This window comes from Platichthys flesus, chromosome 17, assembly GCF_949316205.1.
Source record: "Platichthys flesus chromosome 17, fPlaFle2.1, whole genome shotgun sequence".
NCBI classification, from domain to species: Eukaryota; Metazoa; Chordata; class Actinopteri; order Pleuronectiformes; family Pleuronectidae; genus Platichthys; species Platichthys flesus.
The window spans coordinates 13419964-13439499 of NC_084961.1; the positions used below are offsets into that span (position 1 = coordinate 13419964).

Sequence of the window (19536 nt, forward strand, 5' to 3'; positions counted from 1 at the left end):
AGAGAATCCAGGGTAATCAATTACAAGCTCTTTTAGCCTCGGCCTCAACTTTAATTACTCTTCAAATGTGATTATTCTCTGACACGCTACCTTCGTCCTAGAAATAGATATAACATTAGCGACATTAAACTGTTGGCTCTTCTAGGCGACAGCTCACTGGAGAACCAGACACAGAAGAACTTTACCAGCATGACTGTGGATTCCTTTGGATATGAATGCATGCACGCAGGACTGCACTTTATTATTTCAACTGCCATGTGTAGGCTTTTTGTACATGTCAGCTATAAAGAACTAAGCTGCCATATCTGTTGTGTTTCTTTTCTTTTTATTCATGAATACTGACTCAAAAGACTACCAGGAACTTTGAAGAGGTATAGGTTCCATCAGGGACAGCAGCTGTAAGGATCTCCAGAGGAATCTTTCACAAAGTTAGTCCAACGTCAAGGCTCTCATTGGTTAACTGTACCTGGTTTCAATGAGCCTGACATCAGCAATCCTAGATACGGGGTATAAACATCCATGCATAAAAACTTTTTGCGTTTGAATAATTATTCTTTTGCTTTTTCATTGATTAGCTCATGGACAGTTTGGACAGACTTTGGTGATATGCAATTAGGACACAACTCAATCTGACAACCAAGAAATGAGAAATGAAACAAACTCATCTGCATTTAAATAAGAGTTGCTACGTGAAAGGATATTTTTGATGAATTATTATTTTAATAATATTTTTGGAAATTAACCAACGACTACTAGAAGATAAAAAATAATATCCATATTAGCATGTAGCTAAAAACTATCTGCAGTCAATTGAAGACAATTTCGAATCAAAGCATCGGTATTGTTGTCACTTCTGTGAAGCTTCAAAAGGCTTCTGAGAATCAAATTCAATTCCCTCAACTTCCCTCAACTGCACTGTGTTTTTTCAAGTTAGTAGATGCCAGCATGCGTCCAAACTAAACATGATAAAGACAATGGTACATTCCAACATCAGCATGTCACTCTTACGTTTTTTAGCCGTTTTAACAGGGTGGTGCTCTGTGACCTGATTGACACTGTGCAACTTACCAAAGCATTTCACTGATCTGAGCACCATGTCAGTAAAAACAGACCAAACACAAGAATAACAGTCGACAACACTAACCTGTGGGAGCTGTCACTGCCCAAAAATCCTCTTTCCTCAGCCACAGTGTCAGCAGTTGGTTAAAACCTTGGCCTACAGGTGTTCAGTCAATATGTGCTCAGAGTCCCTGGGACACAGAGGAGGTCTGTTAGAGTCACAGTGCCAGTCGAGCAGTATGCCTGTTTGTTTGACAGTGAAGCCAACACTAATCCACTGAATCACTCTCCAAGTGGATAGGGATAGAAATGGCTGGAGGGAGCCATTCAGAAAATAACTCTGCAACTCTGCACTCACATTTAGTTCCAGTGAGACTTAGTGTGATGAAGCTGTTAACCCAACATACACACCATCACACACACACACAAACACAGTCAGATACATTAAATGTCTGATGGATGAATAAGATCTATATATATTTATATATATCTGTCACAGTGGACAGTAGTTGACCGCCAATACGATTGCACACCGACAAAAAAATCAAGCAATGTTACTGTAATTGGGTGAGAAGGGAAAAAGCTGAATGGTACGCAGGAATCTTCTCGAGTACCAATTAGGAAATTGAAGAAAGGAGGGAAAAAAGGATTTGAGTGATGGGAACGTGTCTATTTCACGTGCCAATTCAAAAGGTTTCCCGAACATGTATTTCTAATATTTGTATACACAGTTGGTAACCCTGCATTTTTCCTTTTAACAGCTCATGTCAATCCACGTGTTTTTAGTCTGCGGGTATGATTTTATTCCAGCCCTATTTCAAATGCACCACACCGTAAAATTCTGCCATCAGATGCAGTAACAAGTAACAATGCAGCTAAAACAACAGAGTAGCCCAGGCAATAGGCTTTTATGGCACGACATTATCAATTAATGCAGCTTTGCAGATAGTTAAGCGCATTAGTCACTGTGTAAATATTACAGTGATTAACTTATGTTGAATTTCTATGAGAGATATCAAGTGGCCCCGCCTCTCCTCTCTGGTGGCGTGGCACAGGGCTCTGTTGGCAGAGTGCCAAGGGTTGGGGTTGTTGAGGTCTACCTCCCTCTCCTAAAATGTCCTAGATGTCACTCCTCAACGGACAGACTTCCTCCAAAAAGGTCTAGGATTGGTCCAATGCCCTCCTGTGGTACTGCGTGTGGCTCAAAGCAAGATGTTTCAAAAAGTGAATAGATAAGCAAATAAGTAAAGGCAGGCTCGCAGCTGTGGGGCCTGCTGGGGGGGTCATCACCGTAGAGATGTATGTTAGTTAGTATAACGATTATTATTATATTATACGGTATATAATAATAATAATTTTTTGTTGTTTTTTGAAATTATTTTTTTAGTAGTGATTACAACAGTATTATATCATATTTGTTGTGTTATTACATTTATAATGATTGTATATTTATTAAAACTAAAGCATTAACACCACATCTTTTCCTCTCTATCTGCTACACCCTCCCTATGCCTCAGACAATAACTTGTCCAAGACCACTCATGATGTCTGCACTCATTCAGACATCATGAGTCCATTGTTTTCTGTATATATAATCTCATTCTATACGTATTTCTGCATCTTATCTATCTTGTGCGTCACTCTTTTGGAAATCAAGTCTAAATCAGTTCTTTAATATCAACAACTTAACATAAGATAAGGCTTTTAAAATAAATAATAATACACTATACTTTAATTTTATATGTTTTAACGTGTCGTTGCAAATTAAGATGTCGAACATTTTGCCAGCAGCAAGGTGATGAATTTGGCGGACTTACCAGGGCAGCTCCTCATTGGTGGTTTAATACTGAGATCAACGACATAAACTTTTCACAGGAAAAGCTCTAAAACCCATTACAAATCTATCGTTTGCTTCATCAATCAACAACAGTGGAAGTTAGCGGCTGGCTGTTGAACACATTCGAACATTTCACAGCTTAAAAGACAGATGGTTTCCTCAGAAATTGTTGGACTGAAAAACTAACCGGAGCTGTGCTCAGCATGACACAAACATGACTGGACAAACTCAATTACATCTCTGTATCTGCTGGACGGGCACGCAACTTTGAATATTCAGCTTGATATGCTAGTGCTGTGCGCATAATTTCTACTTCTAACAAAGTGGTAAAAATTGTCAATATACGGGTTAGGGCAGAACTGATGGAAGTTTTCTCGATGAAACATAGCCACATCAGGGTGATTGAGTTATAGCTACGGGGGGGCAGGTTGGAGAATTGGTTCTTGGTTTAAATCCTGATTTTGGCCAGAGCCTTTCTGTCTTGAGTTTGTATGTCTAGCTGTTTATGCGTGTTATGCAAATTGGGGTTAAGTCAATTGAAGACACTAAATCGACCATGAGAGTGAATGGTTGTTTGTCTCTATATGTTGGCCCTGTGATAGACTGGCGACCTGTGCAGGATGTACCTCACCTCTCACCTGAAGTCGGCTATTTGCTCCAGTCCCCCTTAAAGGATAGGTGGATGAGTAACAGCTACTTTCAGCAGGTCGCGATAAACCCTCTAGAGCTGGTCATACACACATTTCTTGGGGAAATTGTGTTTACAAATGGTTTCCATCTATGAGCACAAGTCGTAGAACCCTGCATGGTTCTCTAGAGCCTTTCCATTTTTCAATGAGTGTGGCATGACCTTTTCTTTACCCTCTTTTTTTCAGTATGCCATCCCTCCAGCTTTGGGTTGGCTCTCTAACACTCCTCCTAAATCTGATTCGAGTGAACAACCGTAGCTGCCGACTAGCAGCTCTTCATTCGCATCCCAGTGGATGAGCACTCTGTGAGTCAGAGATGGCTCGACAGATGGATTATATCCCTGTTGTCAGTGCCTTGCTGCCGGCCATGAGGCGGAAGTGTTGATAAAGGCATGTCAAAACAGTTGTGGAGTGCTCAGACTATGAAGTCCACACTAGGGGGCCGAGATGATGTCGTCCACTGCGCTGTTTCGAGCATGACTTGGAGTATTGAGAGGAAAGAGGGGAGGAAAATCACACACATTTTCTGCAGGGAATGTTTCTTAATTGTGATTCTAAGAAAGCATAACGATGGCACTTTCTGCGGTGCCTTCGAAAAACATGCTGACTCACTGTTCCTTGGCGACCTTGCATCCAGTTTGAGTGTGTTTGCATGTGTGTGGGGGATGGTAATAAAGAAAGGTGGGGGCGACTATAGACGACGCGCAGCTTAAGTTTAATTGCTTGTGGTGGCAGTCAAAGTCAATATGCTGGTCAATGGCCCATGCATTCCGCAGGTTCATTTCCCCATAATTACTCTACAAGCGCCTGGCCAATGCATAAGTCTGTCATCATTAAAATAATAAGAATGGGTTGTGCACCGAGGAGTGCAGGAGGAATGGAGGAGCAAATACTACAATGAGTCAGTACGAGGGGAGGAGAGGTCCTGGCATGGCCGAGGCACAGCATTAAGTGGAGGACAGATCTGTGGTCTCTCCTATACATACATAATCCCACTCTCATACATGTTTATACAGGACATGCATGAGGAAACGTGGCCAGTGCGATATTTAAGCACACTTTTTTAAGTGAGCTATTGAAATGTAAATCAAATAAAAATGCTAAACAGAGGCAAGAAAGACATCACTAAGAAAATAGTTTGAATTGTAGAGAGGTTTTTACCACGACTGCCGGTTAATTCCAAGTGGCTGCATATTAAGTAAAAGAAAATGCATGCAGCAAAAACTTAAATGCACCAACTAACATCCAAGGCAATAATCACGAATGTAACTTAACATCTGACGGCGCCTACTGAATGACGAAGTCACGATGGACGTCTACGTGAACAACAATTCAGGGCACAGGCATCTGTGCCTCGGGCAAAGCAAACTTCTTTTTGGTGCAATTGCCGAAATTTGATCAGATCGGCCTTCTCCATTCGGCCGTCCTAATTGAATTCATATTTTTGGATCAAAAAATACCTGGATGGAAATCCAGTTATTGACAGAAACGTAATAAGCTTCACCAAAGCAGCAGCTCGGCTCATCATACTCCCCCCCCCAAACCTGCTGGACTGCAGCGTTACACAGAATTAATATTAGATGTGTGTGTGTTTGTGTGCTTGCAAGGTTGTGTGCATCCTCTGCGGCGCCGCCATGTGTTCTAGCATTGCTGAGTGTAATCCTCGGCCTTTACCAGCTGCCCACAGCTCCTTCAAAAATGTCTTCCTCAAATTAAAAAAAACAGGTGGACACAGTTTGATTAGCTTGTTAAAACACACCTGCTACAAACACACACACACACAAACACACAAACTTATTGGAGCCTCTGGGGCTCAGCTAATTATTGTGGAAGGAAATATTAGTTGCATTAAAGCTTTTCACATGTAAAAACAAACTGCAGTGATCAGCACCCTGATGCTCCTCTGTGAGGAAGATACTAAAAATACACAATATACAGTGGACTCTTCCAGCGCACAGTCATTGCCTCTTTCTTAGACAAATTATTGGTGCTCATCTTATCCAAAATGGCTTTTCTTTGGAAATATGACGGCCATATAACCCCACCGCAGTTCGGTTTTATCGCTCCTGTTTCCCGTTACAAGAGAAATTTGCTTCCAGAATACAAGCTGTCATTGCGTTAGTGTGGTTCCGCTGAGAATTAAAGGGGACCAGATAAAACACATTACACTGTCGGTAACAAAACTTTAAAAAAACCAACAAACTCCTCACAGGTTTTGTCTCAAAGCAATACAACTGATTTAAAAGTTGCTGTGAAAACAGTATTGCCGTTCTCTGCAAAACAACATGCATCAATGTAATATCACAAATTGGACTCAGAATCTCAGACTTTATTTTTTTCCTGGACATGTTTTATTGCTGTTGTTGTCGTGGGGGGAAGAGCCTCTCTATGATAAGCACTGCGCACGGCTTATTTGCCGTTGAATAAGCCGTTAGACTTTTATTTTTGTTACGCTCAATATCCTTTTATGAATTGAGGCCGTTTTTGTGTATTTATTGGACTGTGAAATTTAACTTACTCATTCGCTCCCATTTAACTTTATTTCATGGGCCTCCTCACATAGTGGCTGCCTTTAATGCTGTCCTAAACTGGTACTTAATAAACTATGCATTTAGAAACTGCACGCTGTTGCGTTCTAATGCGTCGTAATCGGAACTGCAGACGCTGATTCCTCAGAATTGTTGGCATTACAATGCATTAATTAAGCTTATAGACAGCCTCATTATCGGGCAAGTATCTCATCGGTTTATGGTTGTGCTGTGATGTTCCCACTGTCTGCTTTTAAAAAGGCACCGGAGACATCCTCTGCAAAAGCACTTAGTGGTATGCCAGCAGGTTAACAGCTTTTTGAAAGCCCATTGAGTCGTTGTGACGTCTGAACGTCCTCACACATGAAGCGTTACATCCCTGTTACAGCCTTTACTAAAGTGACCGGCATGTAAATGTTTCTCAGTGTATGTGTTTGTGTGTGTATAGGGGGCAGCTGAGTTTACAAGGTATTACGGAATGATTCTCCAGCATCACCAATGGGACAAGGGCAATCGAACTCTAGCACTTCATGTTTTAAAAGCAAATTTATGCATCAAACGTACCTCTGGTAGATAATAAGCCACCATAATAGATTTTTTTATGAAAATGCATTACGTTGGGGGTGAACTAGTGCACGTGCACCCTCTTCCCTTACCCTCATCTCACCCTTCAACAAATCCCCCTCTCCAGCAGCCACATGCCGGGTCCATAAAACTTATTCATATGAATATTTAATGCACAACTCATGTAATGCAAATCTACTTTGTTTTATTTTTCTCCCTGTCCCGTCCGTTCTTGTGCAAAGACCCGAGACTCACTGGCGAGGAAGCAAAGGCTTCCCTCACGTGCCGCCATTACCTCAAAGACCTGACTTCAGTGTCCCAGTGCAGACCAGACAAGGAGGCTGATTTCATGCATGGTTTAGCGTTCTCTGAATGGGTCTGGTGCTAATGGAGACCACATGTATTAATTATCATCTAAATGCTTTTTTTGGACGTGGGAAAAGGGACAAAGACAGTTGTAGTGTTTTCAGGAGCAACAGCTGCTCCAATACAGAAATGCATAATAGATTCAAGTGGTATGTGGGCCTTTATAAAGGAAAAGGGGAATGATCAACTTTTGATTGTTCGCGTCTGATGGCCAATACGGAAGAATCAGTATTTTGACAACATAAGCATTTTTTGCTTAAGCGGCCAAGAAAACTTGCAGCACTGCAGCTTAAACACAAGCAAATAGATTTAGATATGTAGATGCTGTGGATCCGATCTGTATTATTGTTTGTTTATTTAAAACGTAACTTTGTAATATATCAGAACCTGAGGTTTCACATGAAGAACACGTGGCAAAAAAATTGTCAAGAAAAGATGCAAATAAGATCATACAAATCAATTATCCAGTGTTGGAGTAAATTTGTCATACTGTCACTGAAAAAAATCAATGACTCTGACCAATCAATATGTGCTATTTAATAAAGGGGGTGTCTTTTTTCAAACCTTTTTTCTAACCATCGTCCACATACATCATTTCATTTTCCGGAACTGGGAATTTGCAGACTGCGAGCAGGTGAATGCAAATGACGGAGAGCTTGCATTTATATGCTGGTCATCTGTAACGGGCTTTGAAGCAGCAGATGGGCAGAAAGGTGGCCCCAGGTCGGCCCAGGCCCCCAACCCTCCCCTCTCCTTCTGTGCCAGTGTTGCGTTGCCAGGTTAAGAGTGCCAGAGTGCTAGCCCCTCTCTCCCGGGTGTTGAGGACTTGGCGAAGCAATCTGTGAAGCATTGGTAGCAGAGGTCAGCGTGTGCGGTTAGCGCCCAGCGGCAAGTCAGCGCTGTATCCAATCCTCTGCCTGTTTTGGCAGAAGAAATAGAAATGTGAAGGGGGAGGGGGGGGGGGGAGACGGGAGTGGCTAGAGACTGCAAGAGAGAAAGATACAATTTCTTTTTGAATGAATTAAAGAGATGCAACTCAAGAAAACCTGTTGAGGTGTATAAAGGGATAGTTCACCGAAAAATATAAATTCACTCAGTATCTACTCACCCCTATGCCGGTGGAGGGGTGGGTGAAGTGGTTGAGTCCACAAAACGTTTGGAGTCTCAGAGGTGAACAAATTCAAGAAAATTGAAGTAAATGGTGACCAATTCTTCAATCGTAAAAAAAGAACAACAGAAAAAGAAACAAAGTGCATCAGACTGCTCCTGTGGTCTCATCCAAGTGTCTGTAAGTGCTTTGTGGACTTATCCAAGTGTCTGTAAGTGCTTTGTGGAATCAAACACTTCAACCAAACCTCCATCAGCAAATTGGTGAGAAGATAACGAGCGATTTTTTGGTCAAAACGAGAATGCATGGACGCCAACACTCCCAGTTCAGCCTGGAAGACAAAACATTTATAAAATGACGATGGTGACATTTCTGTGATCATGCAACAAATCAATATGTTTCATAAATGCATTGATAAATTCATTGGAGGAAATCATCTCATCGACATCTCTCTCCTTTTCCTCTCTTTTTCCCATGACCACTAACTGACCTTGCAGGTCTTCAGTGAGCAATTACTGCTGGAGACATAATGTGAACGCCACTTGAGGCTTAAGTGCTGGTCAACGCTTTATAGGCACATTTACCTGAATATTAGTATGCATGATTCTGAAATCCTCTACCTCCACTATATCCACCACTCGTGGAAGAAAAAATCTGCAGGTTTCCTGGTATGCTGTATAATATCTGCAAGACAGTGTGTGTTTGTGTGTGTCGGGTGCGTGCGTGTTTGACATAAGGCGGTGGGGAGATGGTTGATATGTCAAGAGGCAGCACCATGTCTGAAATTGGATCTATGCTAGCTAGCTATTCACTTCACAACACTATGCAGCAATGCAATAAATGACATTTGAAAAACACACAAATCGTCCCTCGGCTCCCTCTGACCATTATGCTGAGCGCTGTTTGCAGCTTTACCAGATCTGTTTAGGTGCCGGCGGAGATTTAGCAACAACGTTTTTGAAGCGTTCTTCATCTGCCCTGACTTTACTGCAAAAAAAAAGAAAAGAAAAAGAGAAATCATATAAAAAACATTTATGCTCCATTCCAATTATTCGTAAAGCGAGTAAAAAAAAAAAGAAGAAGAAAGAATGCTTTTTGAAGTATTTGAAGTCATTAGTGTAATGATTTAATTATTTATGAGTGCCTAGGCATAACTTAGGATGGGAAAAGCTTTCAAGATATTATTGAAATGAAGTGCAAATGGTTTTTTCCTCCCCTTGCATGTTAGGCCTGGAAAATAGGTTTTCTGTCAGCGTTTTTTTTTTCCCCCCCCTCTAAGATGGGGACAGAATCTTAGCTTTGTGTACATCCTCCATTGTCCTATTCTTTGCCTTTTTCAATTTTGAGTTCTCGTCCCTGTCAAACCGAAAGCCTGTCAGCACATTTCCCTGCCACTTCAACTTACCCCTGCAGCTTATGTCTGTCTGCACATGCCACGTCTACGCAGTCGAGATTAAAGCAACACGGGACAAATTCAATAAACAGAGCAGGTTGGACAGATGTGAACCTCAGCACAGTGTCAGCAGAGGGGGGATTACATATATTGAAATGCAAAGAGAAGCAGCGATTATGTCCTCTTGATTCCCACTGTCTCAGAGGGAGCCTTATCACATGGACAAACACTTGTTGCCTCGTGCTCTTCTCTGATATCGTTCAGTTTTGCCCGGTTGCCAGGTACCTTTATTCACGGGACTATGGCGCATTTCCAGTGTTTTCCTTGGTGTTTTGCCCGTTCTCGAATGAGCGCGGGGCATAATCCTCAGCGTGTTCTGCTCTGGGCTCAATCATCTGGAATGACAGAATAAGAGAGGAGGCATAGCAAAGTGCCCTGCAGGGAAGAACACTTACAGTCGTGTAAACGCGTCTTCAACTTTTTTTTATCTACCAAGAGTTTAAATACATTTTACCTTCTTTTGTGTAATAGCGGCACAGCTTACTCCATAACGTGCATTGATTGCCTCAACATCCTCTATAAGTCATCACAGAGTGGCTGCTCATCGAGAATCCAGCAGGTGATGGAGCGATGGGGAGGTGCAGCTTGATTTGTGTGGAGGTCAACAGCGTGCACGGCGGATATGACAAACGGCTTAATTTCAACATTTCCCTCTCCTTGCTGTTGGAGCTCCTGATGGGAAAATGGGATCTTGAATATATTTGCATTTAAGTTAGACAAAAAAAAAGCACTTGCTGTAACACAGTTGTCCTGCAGCTTACACACACACACACACACACACACAGACACGTATGATGGTATTTTGCACATGTACTTATTACTTACCTACAGTTTTAAAAAGGGGAAATAAATACAGTGTAAAAATCCAAACCAGAAAAGACTGCCTATACAAACTTTAGTACAAAAACACTTATAGTCAGTGTTAGAGAACGTATTCATAACATTGTTATGCAGAAGACATTATAAAAAATTATAAAATTATATTGCACTGTGATGCATGATAGAAAATATATAGCAAGCTAATCAGTTGCGCAAGCTAATGTCATGGTATCATATGTAAGAGCAAACAAAGATAAAGTTAGATATATTCTTTATGAATAATCTATCTATCTCTCTCTCTCTCTTCTCTCTGTCTCTCCCTCCATCCATCCATCCATCTATATATCTATCAATCTATCTATCTATCTATCGATCTATCTATCTATCTATCTATCTATCTATCTATCTATCTATCTATCTATCTATCTATCTATCTATCTAAGTAAACATACACTCACACACAATATGTATATTAGTAACTGAACACTTCTGGGAATGGCCATGTACTGGGCAAATACTCTTGATTATAAGGGAGTGGAAAAGGTCAGGCCATTTGTCACCGGCATACCTGGTCATTACGGCAGCACCAGTGGAAGCTGTGACAAATGAACCTTTCTCACTTTAATGGACTTGGCATTCTGGTACTCTGAACGCACCCGGGAATAACCGAGCCACATTCAGTCACCGCAGCGCGCCGGATCACTGCTGACCTCTTCAGCCAAGAACCGAATGGAGTTAACAAACACCTGCTCCGAAGACAGGGTATGTGTCGGAGGAGGAGGACGTCGGTGGAAAAGGATGAATGGGAGAGCGAGCGATGTGATGTTATGCAACCTTCTAAGATACATTTTGTGAAAGTAGAGCATGGGAAGATCCTTTACTCCCATCTTCTGTTTCTGTGTGACTCCTTTTCTTGATTTACATTTTTTTGCCATTCGTACTCTGAGTACTGCTGTGTGGGCCTCTGGGAATAAGCATTGCAGATCCGCAGATCCCACCCTCACCTAGAAATATTTGAAAATAAAATTAGGCTACTGTTATTTTGTCTACTACTTAAGCTGTTTGCACAATGGGAGTATTATCAATGAGGGGAGAGAGCAAAGCGGCTCCTCCAGGGACCTTGCATTTTGCCATTGACAGCACACTTTGCTCTCTGGCCGGGCCCCAAACACAAGAGCGAGCCCCCAGTGGCAGTAATTACTGCACCACTCAACCGAAATGACAAATGAACAAATGTCACAATACCGCGGCCTGCTCGCTCCCTCAAACACACACACAAACACATTAAAATCCAGGAACCGTCTTTCCCTCTCTCATCCACACACTCAAATAATGAAAGTTTTACTGCGGGGGGACAATCAAACAGAGCAGGTGAAGGCTGTGACAGGTGTACACACCTCCTCTGAGGAGACAAACTAAGATATGGCATGAAAAGGAGAGGGCGGGACGGGGGAGCCTGCTGGATAGCCTGTCAGAAAGCAGGCAGCTATGTCTGTAGCATGGTCGTACGCCGAACGCTAATTACATTGATGAATGGCGTTGGCTGCGCGTCCCGCTACTAGCGATTTACGGCCTCTGTGACCCTAACGACCACCATGCATGAAGGACAAAGCATGCAGGGTGCAGATAATAAGAGGGAGAGGAGGAAGAGAGAAGCTCTTTCTCTGAAAAAAAGATTTGATGCTTGTTGACATTAGAGTCTGTATGATCACCACTTCATTGTGCCCATAGCGCTAATTGAATCTGCACCCCCCTGTGCATCGAACCCTCTTTACAGCTGTTAGGACCACCCTCATGACCTTTGTCTCGTCCAACCTCATGAAACATGACACATGGAACACACTTGCACAGCCTCATTTCCTGTGTGTGTGTGTGTGTGTGTGTGTGTGTGTGTGTCACATAGGCAGAATGAAGAAAGAGAGAATATAGAGAATACTGAAGATAAGCAAACGAATAACTGTGTGCGTGCTCGCGTATTTTTGGTGCGGCAGAGCAAGAGAGCAGGGCTGCCCCCCGTGATTGATTCTCCCTCTGTTTCCCATTGTACGCATCATCAAAGGGAGACGTGGGGATGTTGAATACAATTAGGAAGGCTCAGCCCTGACACTACTGTAATAAAACAGACCTGGGAGAAGGAATGAGGACGTCAACTCTGGCTGCTGCATCTGCACTTTCATCTATTGCCCTTTTCCCATCCTTTTCTGTTGATGCGATGGATGTGTGAACCAAGTGGGCTGGCTGACGGGTCGAACTTTTTGGGCCAGAGTCTTCTTGCATCGTGTCTATGCAACACCAGTGAAACACGGACGGTTGGAAATCCAATATCCCAAATGATTTGCTGGTTTCAAAGCTCTGTATGTAATGTGAGGCATGTGTGGAGTTTGCCTCGAAAGACCTGCCAGAGGTTTTCAGGTTGTTTTCTTTCTTTTAAACTGTGTTCAAGCTATAACAACTTTAATTATGTTAATATGAATCTATTAAATTATATTATATTAATTAATTATCGACGAACTATTCTTATTATTGAGAAGGTATTAAATATGCAATAATTCTGACAAATGACAAATGGCAGTGTAAACAATATACAAATTGACCGATTGATTGCAGAATGTCCAAGAAACCATATTCAGCAGCTGAGAAAACATACAGTTAATTTAACCAAGGCTGCATTACTTATAAGGCCCGAGCACCAAACAGAGTGGGAGACAGAGAGACATTGAGGCCCTATTGAAATTGTAAGGACTATTATTAGGGCCCGAGCACCTCCTGTGAGAGGCCCTATTTTATTTCGAAGGATTTGTATTTAACTTTTAGGGCTTTTTCATAAAATGTTCCCAGTGTAATTGGCAATTGATAGCGTTGACAATAATCAATATCACAAGATCACGTTCAAAACCAATGTGTGTATTCAAATAAAAACCTCAAATTATATTTATAGTAAAGACTTAAAATACCAGAGTGGAGCCTATGAAGACAACCAGCATATGCATTTTTTTTATAATTAAAGAGTATTTATTGAAAGATGATAATAAAGATACAAGTGCAACACAGAAACAATAAACAAGTCTGCAACCAGAGTACGACACCAAGGTAATAAAAATTATTTTTGTCTAAAGCTAAAATAATTTTTAGTTCAAGGCTACTGGAGTCAGGTGTTGACCAGTCGTCCTGTGATGAGCGTGGTTTGAGTTTTAGCAGGAGAGAATGAACCACACTGGGAACACATCGTTTTCTAGAAGTCCCCTATTACCTCGACTTAATAACCTGAACTGAACATTAAAAATGAACTACAGCTGTCCACAGTCTGTGATGACCAGCTTCTTTGTGGGCACGCCTCCCTTCGTGCCCAGCTCCCCCATCTGCTGCACCACGTCCATGCCGTCCCGCACCCAACCAAAAACCACATGTTTGTAGTCCAGGTGTTCGGCTTTCTTCAGCGTGATGAAGAACTGGGAGTTGTTGGTGTCGCGCCCATAGTTGGCCATTGACACGATTCCTGGGCCAGTATGCCGAACGTCGAAGTTCTCATCCTCAAACTTGCTGCCATAGATGGACTTGCCTCCTGTGCCGTCCCCTTTTGTGATGTCACCACCCTAAGAGACCAATGGGGTTCTTGTTAATGATGTACACGAAAGCAACTTCACAGATTCACTCCAAACTTGGTGGAAAGATGCAACAATGGACCCCATTTAATTGGAGTAAATTCAGATTAAAAGGCAGATCCAGGAATTTTTGTGATATTGGGCATTTTCGTTATTATCTCAGGGAATATATCTTGGATTAAGGTGTGAAAAAAATGTAGGTGGCGAAGATCAATGATTGTGTATGATTTTGTGCAGGCAATGAAAACTCCCATGCATGATTTTCACAGCACAACAAATTGAAAAGTAGGAAACGTCTCAAATCAGCATTATTTCACAAGCATCTAAAAGTTTAAGCATATTTGACAGAAACAGGTCCGAGGGTTAAACAATTATTTAAGAAATGTCAACCGTGATATCCAGGGCTGCAGGAAGAGTGCACTTATGGCCTTGGCCGAGGTGTAGGTGCCATTTCAGTAACTTAGTTAGTAAAATAATCACATAATTTTAACACAAGCATCAGCTATATTTACATCACATTCCATGATATAGGCGTAAGGCTGCTTCATGTGCTGGATGACCCAGGAGTTTTCTAACAAAAAGAAAAGAAAACCAGGGTGTTTCAGAATAAATTATTGTGACGCAAAGCCTGGGGAGTAATGACAGAAACACAAATGGAAAAATAATAGTTTTACAAGAACTATTGAACTACAATCAGATGAAACACTGATTTATTTTACCGTGTGTAAATTTGATATTCAAACCAAACTTTATGATGACAGTGCACATGAGATTTGAGGCATTGGCGAAAACAGATGAATGATCACAATACTGTTTGAAAAGATTTACACTGACAGACTCAGCTACTGTTGAGCTATAAGATCCGTAGTCCGGTCTATCATTACAGATGAGTCGCGTCAACACCAGTGAGCAAACACCACTCAGTGAGAGGAGAGCGTAGGTTTGTTAGCTCTAACCACATCATGCTCATCAAGAAATGCAGCTCTGCACAAGTTCAGTCATCTCCTCACCTGCATGAAGTCCGGTATGACCCTGTGGAAGACGGAGTTCCGCAGTCCGAAGCCTTTCGCCCCGGTACAGAGAACCTTGAAGTTCTCTGCCGTCTTGGGCACAATATGGGAGAAAAGCTCTATGGTGATGGTGCCCAGTGTTTGGTTGTTGGCTGACACTTTGAGGAACATCTGCGGGTTACTGTCTCTGGAGTGCTCTTGAATTCTAGACATATGTGGTGACAAGACAGACGAGTCATCGCCGGGACTCTGGCCTAGTCGGTTCTGACACTAGGCCAGAGCCCCGGCCTAGTGTCATTCTTTTTGAATGATTGAGCTATCTTAGCGGTTCTGAAAGTTGCCGACAGCTGCTCGACTTCACCAAAGCCATCTGGAAAAATGAGTATGTCATGATTACAGCTGAAAATGTATGTCGGCACAAAACAATTTAAAGAAACAGGCATTTTTGGCTAATTTCTACCATCAGAAACTTTTTGTAAGATCTGCATCTGTACAAAACCTATTGAATCTAGCTAATATACACCAGGCTGAAGAAAAGATTAGTGTCATAACTGCAGAAGCTGACATCATATCCGCAGCATGTGTACCTGAGTAGTCGGTAGCGGTCTATTTCAGCGAGTTAGCTGAGGCGGGTATAGGTTTGAGCTCCATTGCCTCCGTGATGTAGTGGTTTAAACAAACCCTCAGCATTCTCTCTCACCGCATCAGGATTCGGTAGAAATGTTTGGACGGATGGAAGAGGATTTTGAGGTCACCTTCTCCGCGCTCTTTCCACTGACTGAGGTCCCGGTCAAATCGGTCCAGCTTGGCACGCTCCTTAAACAGAATTTCCATGTCCTCCTCTCCAGACTTTGTCTCTACCTGAGAGACACAGTTACATTGTGAGCTGGGGTCTTCATTGAGCAAAAAAAAATGGAACAAATGTTGAAGCTCAGCATTTTAAACTACCTTTGGTACAGACAATATTGTTCCAAAATGAATGTCCATATTTTTTGACGAGTTCTTTGGTGCTGAGGGCACTGCATTCCCTAACACTGTCGCTGCAGTTTTTGCCCACGAGAAGCTGGAGTCTGTGAGAAAGACAAAACATTAAGTATGTAGTGATATTATCTCGTTGTGGCAATACCTTGGTAGATACATTTTAAAAATATGCAAAGTAGAAGCCAACCTGTAGATCCAAATGCAAAACCTTCAGTTTTTTTGGTAAATTCAGCAAATGAGAATTTGATGCCAACGCTGGAGAGGTCTGTGGTGGTAGTAAAAAGTTAACATTAATCAATCTCAAGTATCAAAAGTAAAAGTACGTAAAAAACAGCTACTGTGATCTTTATTCTGAGGTTATTATAAACAGATGAATGTGTAAGTAGCATTTAAACTGTTCTTTCTGAACACTTTTCAGAATAAACCAGAATAGAAACTATTGGGGAACTCATCGACATCTGAGTTTAAGAGAACAAAGAAGATTAATTATCCTATAAAAGTCGCTTGGTCTGAACGTGGCACAAGCCGGCTGCTACTTATATTTACACCAAACATGTAAGATTATCAAAGGTAGTTAGTTATATATGTTGGGAAAAGTGCTCTGTACCTTGACCAGTTGTAGAAGTCGCAGGAGCTTTTGCCTCAGTGTTGGACTCCGGCTCTGAGGTCTTCTTTGTTGTAGGGTCAATGGGAACGCTGTTGCTGCTGATTGTGTTGCTGGGAGCTTGACTACAAGTCTCCACTGGTTGCTCCGGGGTCAGCTCCTGTGGCGGAGACGTGTTGCCTGCAGGGTCTGAGCTGCTGGATGACGGAGCTGGGGTCTCCTCTTCTGGGGAAACTGCAGAGCTGCTGGGGGCTTCTGCTCCTGTGTTTAACTGGGCATCCTGGTAGGAGGGACAGGGATAACAAATCAGATTGATCAATTATTCAGTCATTAATTCATTATTAGATTGGACTAGTTACATACAGTATATTTATATGTATGTGTGTATAAGTATATGTAGATACTCTGTATAAAAAGGAATCTGATCATGCTGAAAGAAACTTGTTTCCTACTGTATTCAAATGAACTTGGTATTAACATGAACATGGCGTCAGTGTAACAAGTAGTCAATATGCTAGGTAATAACAAAGATGTCCAGCGACAACACAAAGTCATAGGTTTACTTTTCTGGCAGACAATGTTCCCAACTAGCTGCATCCAGGGTCCAGAGGAGCTAGGCATGCCTAGCCTTGTTTTCAACTTTCTTTAAGTTCTCTGTTTTAGGCTAATTTTTGCAAAAAAATAGTCAACACTTCCGAAATTCCTGAGCTTAACTTCCCATGGTAGGTTTCCAGAAAATTTCCAGAAAATGCTCCACCCCTTTGCAACACTAATCAGGATCGATACAGGTTCTAAAACAGTAGTTCTTTCAAACACAAAGTGAGAGCTTAATATGTGTGATAAAGGAGGGTCAGTGTTTGATTAACAGCTAACCTCTGTGCGGAGCAGAAACGTCACCACAACGAACTTTGATCAACAAACATGGAGACAAAAGAAGTTAAAGATTTGACTAGAGTCTATTTGAGTTTACGCAACGCAGCTGTGGATCCATAATAAACCTTAACTCCAGCATAGAGAGGCTGAGTGAATGTGGACTGGAATCTGTGGAGGAGAGTCATGGTGGGAGGGCCTGAGTGTACATGCTGTTGTAATAAACGATATATCTGTTTCCATCACGATATAACACCCAAGATTTATCATTGATTCCAAATACACATTCAAGTGAGTCTCCTGCTCTGCTGATATTCTTGCATGTGACTGCTACATTAACTCCTCCTCCCACATCCACCCCCACCTCCCAGTAACAACGTCCTCTCAGAGACTCTCCACTCAGGACCTGAGGCCAACCAGTGAAACTGTCTGGGTGATTCGAATAAGAATGGTCTTCTCTCATATATGTTACTTTTCTGTTAATGTTAGATAATAACAGATGTTTGCTTACTGTGTTTGGATCCAGTGTAATTTCCTGTGAATATTTGAAGAAGTCAGCTCTGGTCTCTGGCTCTGGTTGTGGCTGTAGAACATTCATTTGAGACACAATCTGTAAGATCTCAGCCCCTGTCTCACTCAGAATGTCCTGCAGTCGACCTCTGACCTGTGACACAGCTGCTGTCACGTCCTCAAAGTTCCTCAGAGGACAGATCCTGATGCTGGGTGAGTGTGTGGATTCACTGAGTGACAGTGAGGGGCAGTTGTGTAGAAACTGGTTGTGATCATCTGTGTCTGAGAGCTGCTTCAGTTCATGGTCTTTCCTCTTCAGCTCAGTGATCTCCTGCTCCAGTTTCTCCTGAAGCTCTCTGACTCGACTCACTTCAGTTTCCTGCTGGGATCTGATCTGCTGCTTCACATCAGAGCTTCTTCTCTCCAGCAGACGGGTCAGCTCTGTGAAGATCTCCTCACTGTCCTCCACTGCTTTATCAGCAGAGCTATTGACGGACTCCTCCTCCTGTTGAAGCAGCTTCACTTCTTTCTCTCTGTCTTGAACTCCCTGCTGGATTGTTTGTCTCCTCCGCCCGAGCTCTCCTGCCTCTCAGTCCTTTCTGCTGCAGTTGACACTGTGTCGTGGCCTTTATGTTCATCCACAGAGCAGAGGTAACAGATGCACTGCTGATCAGTGCGGCAGAATATCTTCATCACCTCGTCGTGACGAGAGAAGATGTTCTCCTGGAGCCTCTTCGAGGGCTCCACCAGCTTGTGCTTCTTCAATGGAGCTGACTGAAGATGAGGCTGGAGGTGTTTTTCACAATAAGAGGCTAAACAAACCAAACAGGACTTGAGAGCTTTCAGTCTTCTCCCAGTGCAGACACCACAGGTCACAGCTTCAGGTCCAGCATAGCAGTGATCAGCAGGAGCAGCTTGTAGTCCAGTCTTCTTCAGCTCCTCCAGTGATTCATCTATCATGGTGTTTTTCCCCAGGACAGGCCTCTGTGTGAAGGTCTGTCTACACTGAGGGCAGCTGTAGCTTCCGCTGTCCTCCTATTTGTCCCAGGGGATGTTAATACATCTCATACAGTAGCTGTGTCCACAGACAGTAGTCACCGGATCCTTCAATCGATCCAGACAGATTGAACAGGAGAATCTTTCTCTGTTCAGTTGATTTTCCTGCTGTGCCATTTCAGCTGGTGCCAGTGACGGTAGAATAGTTTCACTTTCTCTGAACAGAAACAGATCTCTGCTCCTCCCCCTCTCGTTCACTCCCTGCAGTGACTCATCTCCCACAGTTCACAGCTTGTTGCTCACTGGTTCTTAAGCCTGAAACATGCTTCTGCGTTTTCACGGGCCCGTAAGCGCAAGAGCCCTTCCGGGTCCCTTACGTGCTTATGTATCCCTCCTTACGTGCTGACGGGTGTCGACCCCCTTTTCTAAAATTTACGGCAAAGCTCCGCAAGCTCCCTCAGCCCGCAAGGCTGTGATTGGTCTGCTCTACATCCCTTCTGGAGCTGCATTTCCGGTTTCATGCCCCATAAAACCGGCAGA

The 19536-nt window shown here is 42.6% G+C and overlaps 1 protein-coding gene and 1 pseudogene across 2 annotated transcripts; both read right to left on the reverse strand.

The window, feature by feature from the left end:
• Positions 1 to 13423: 13423 nt before the first annotated feature.
• LOC133972959 (E3 SUMO-protein ligase RanBP2-like) lies at positions 13424 to 15257 on the reverse strand. Of its 2 annotated transcripts, XM_062410590.1 has the most exons (3): positions 15036 to 15121; positions 14538 to 14596; positions 13424 to 14016 (listed from the first exon to the last, which is right to left on the reverse strand). In XM_062410590.1, exons 2-3 carry the CDS (start codon positions 14571 to 14573, stop codon positions 13711 to 13713), a joined length of 342 nt encoding a protein of 113 aa, XP_062266574.1. In that variant the 5' UTR covers positions 14574 to 14596; positions 15036 to 15121; the 3' UTR covers positions 13424 to 13710. The 2 variants fall into 2 exon arrangements, with proteins under 2 accessions (XP_062266574.1, XP_062266573.1); XM_062410589.1 differs by lacking the exon at positions 14538 to 14596 and having other exon boundaries at positions 15036 to 15257.
• A 472-nt stretch (positions 15258 to 15729) lies between these two features.
• Positions 15730 to 19173, reverse strand: LOC133972957 (E3 ubiquitin/ISG15 ligase TRIM25-like; annotated as a pseudogene).
• Between the last annotated feature and the right edge of the window lie 363 nt (positions 19174 to 19536).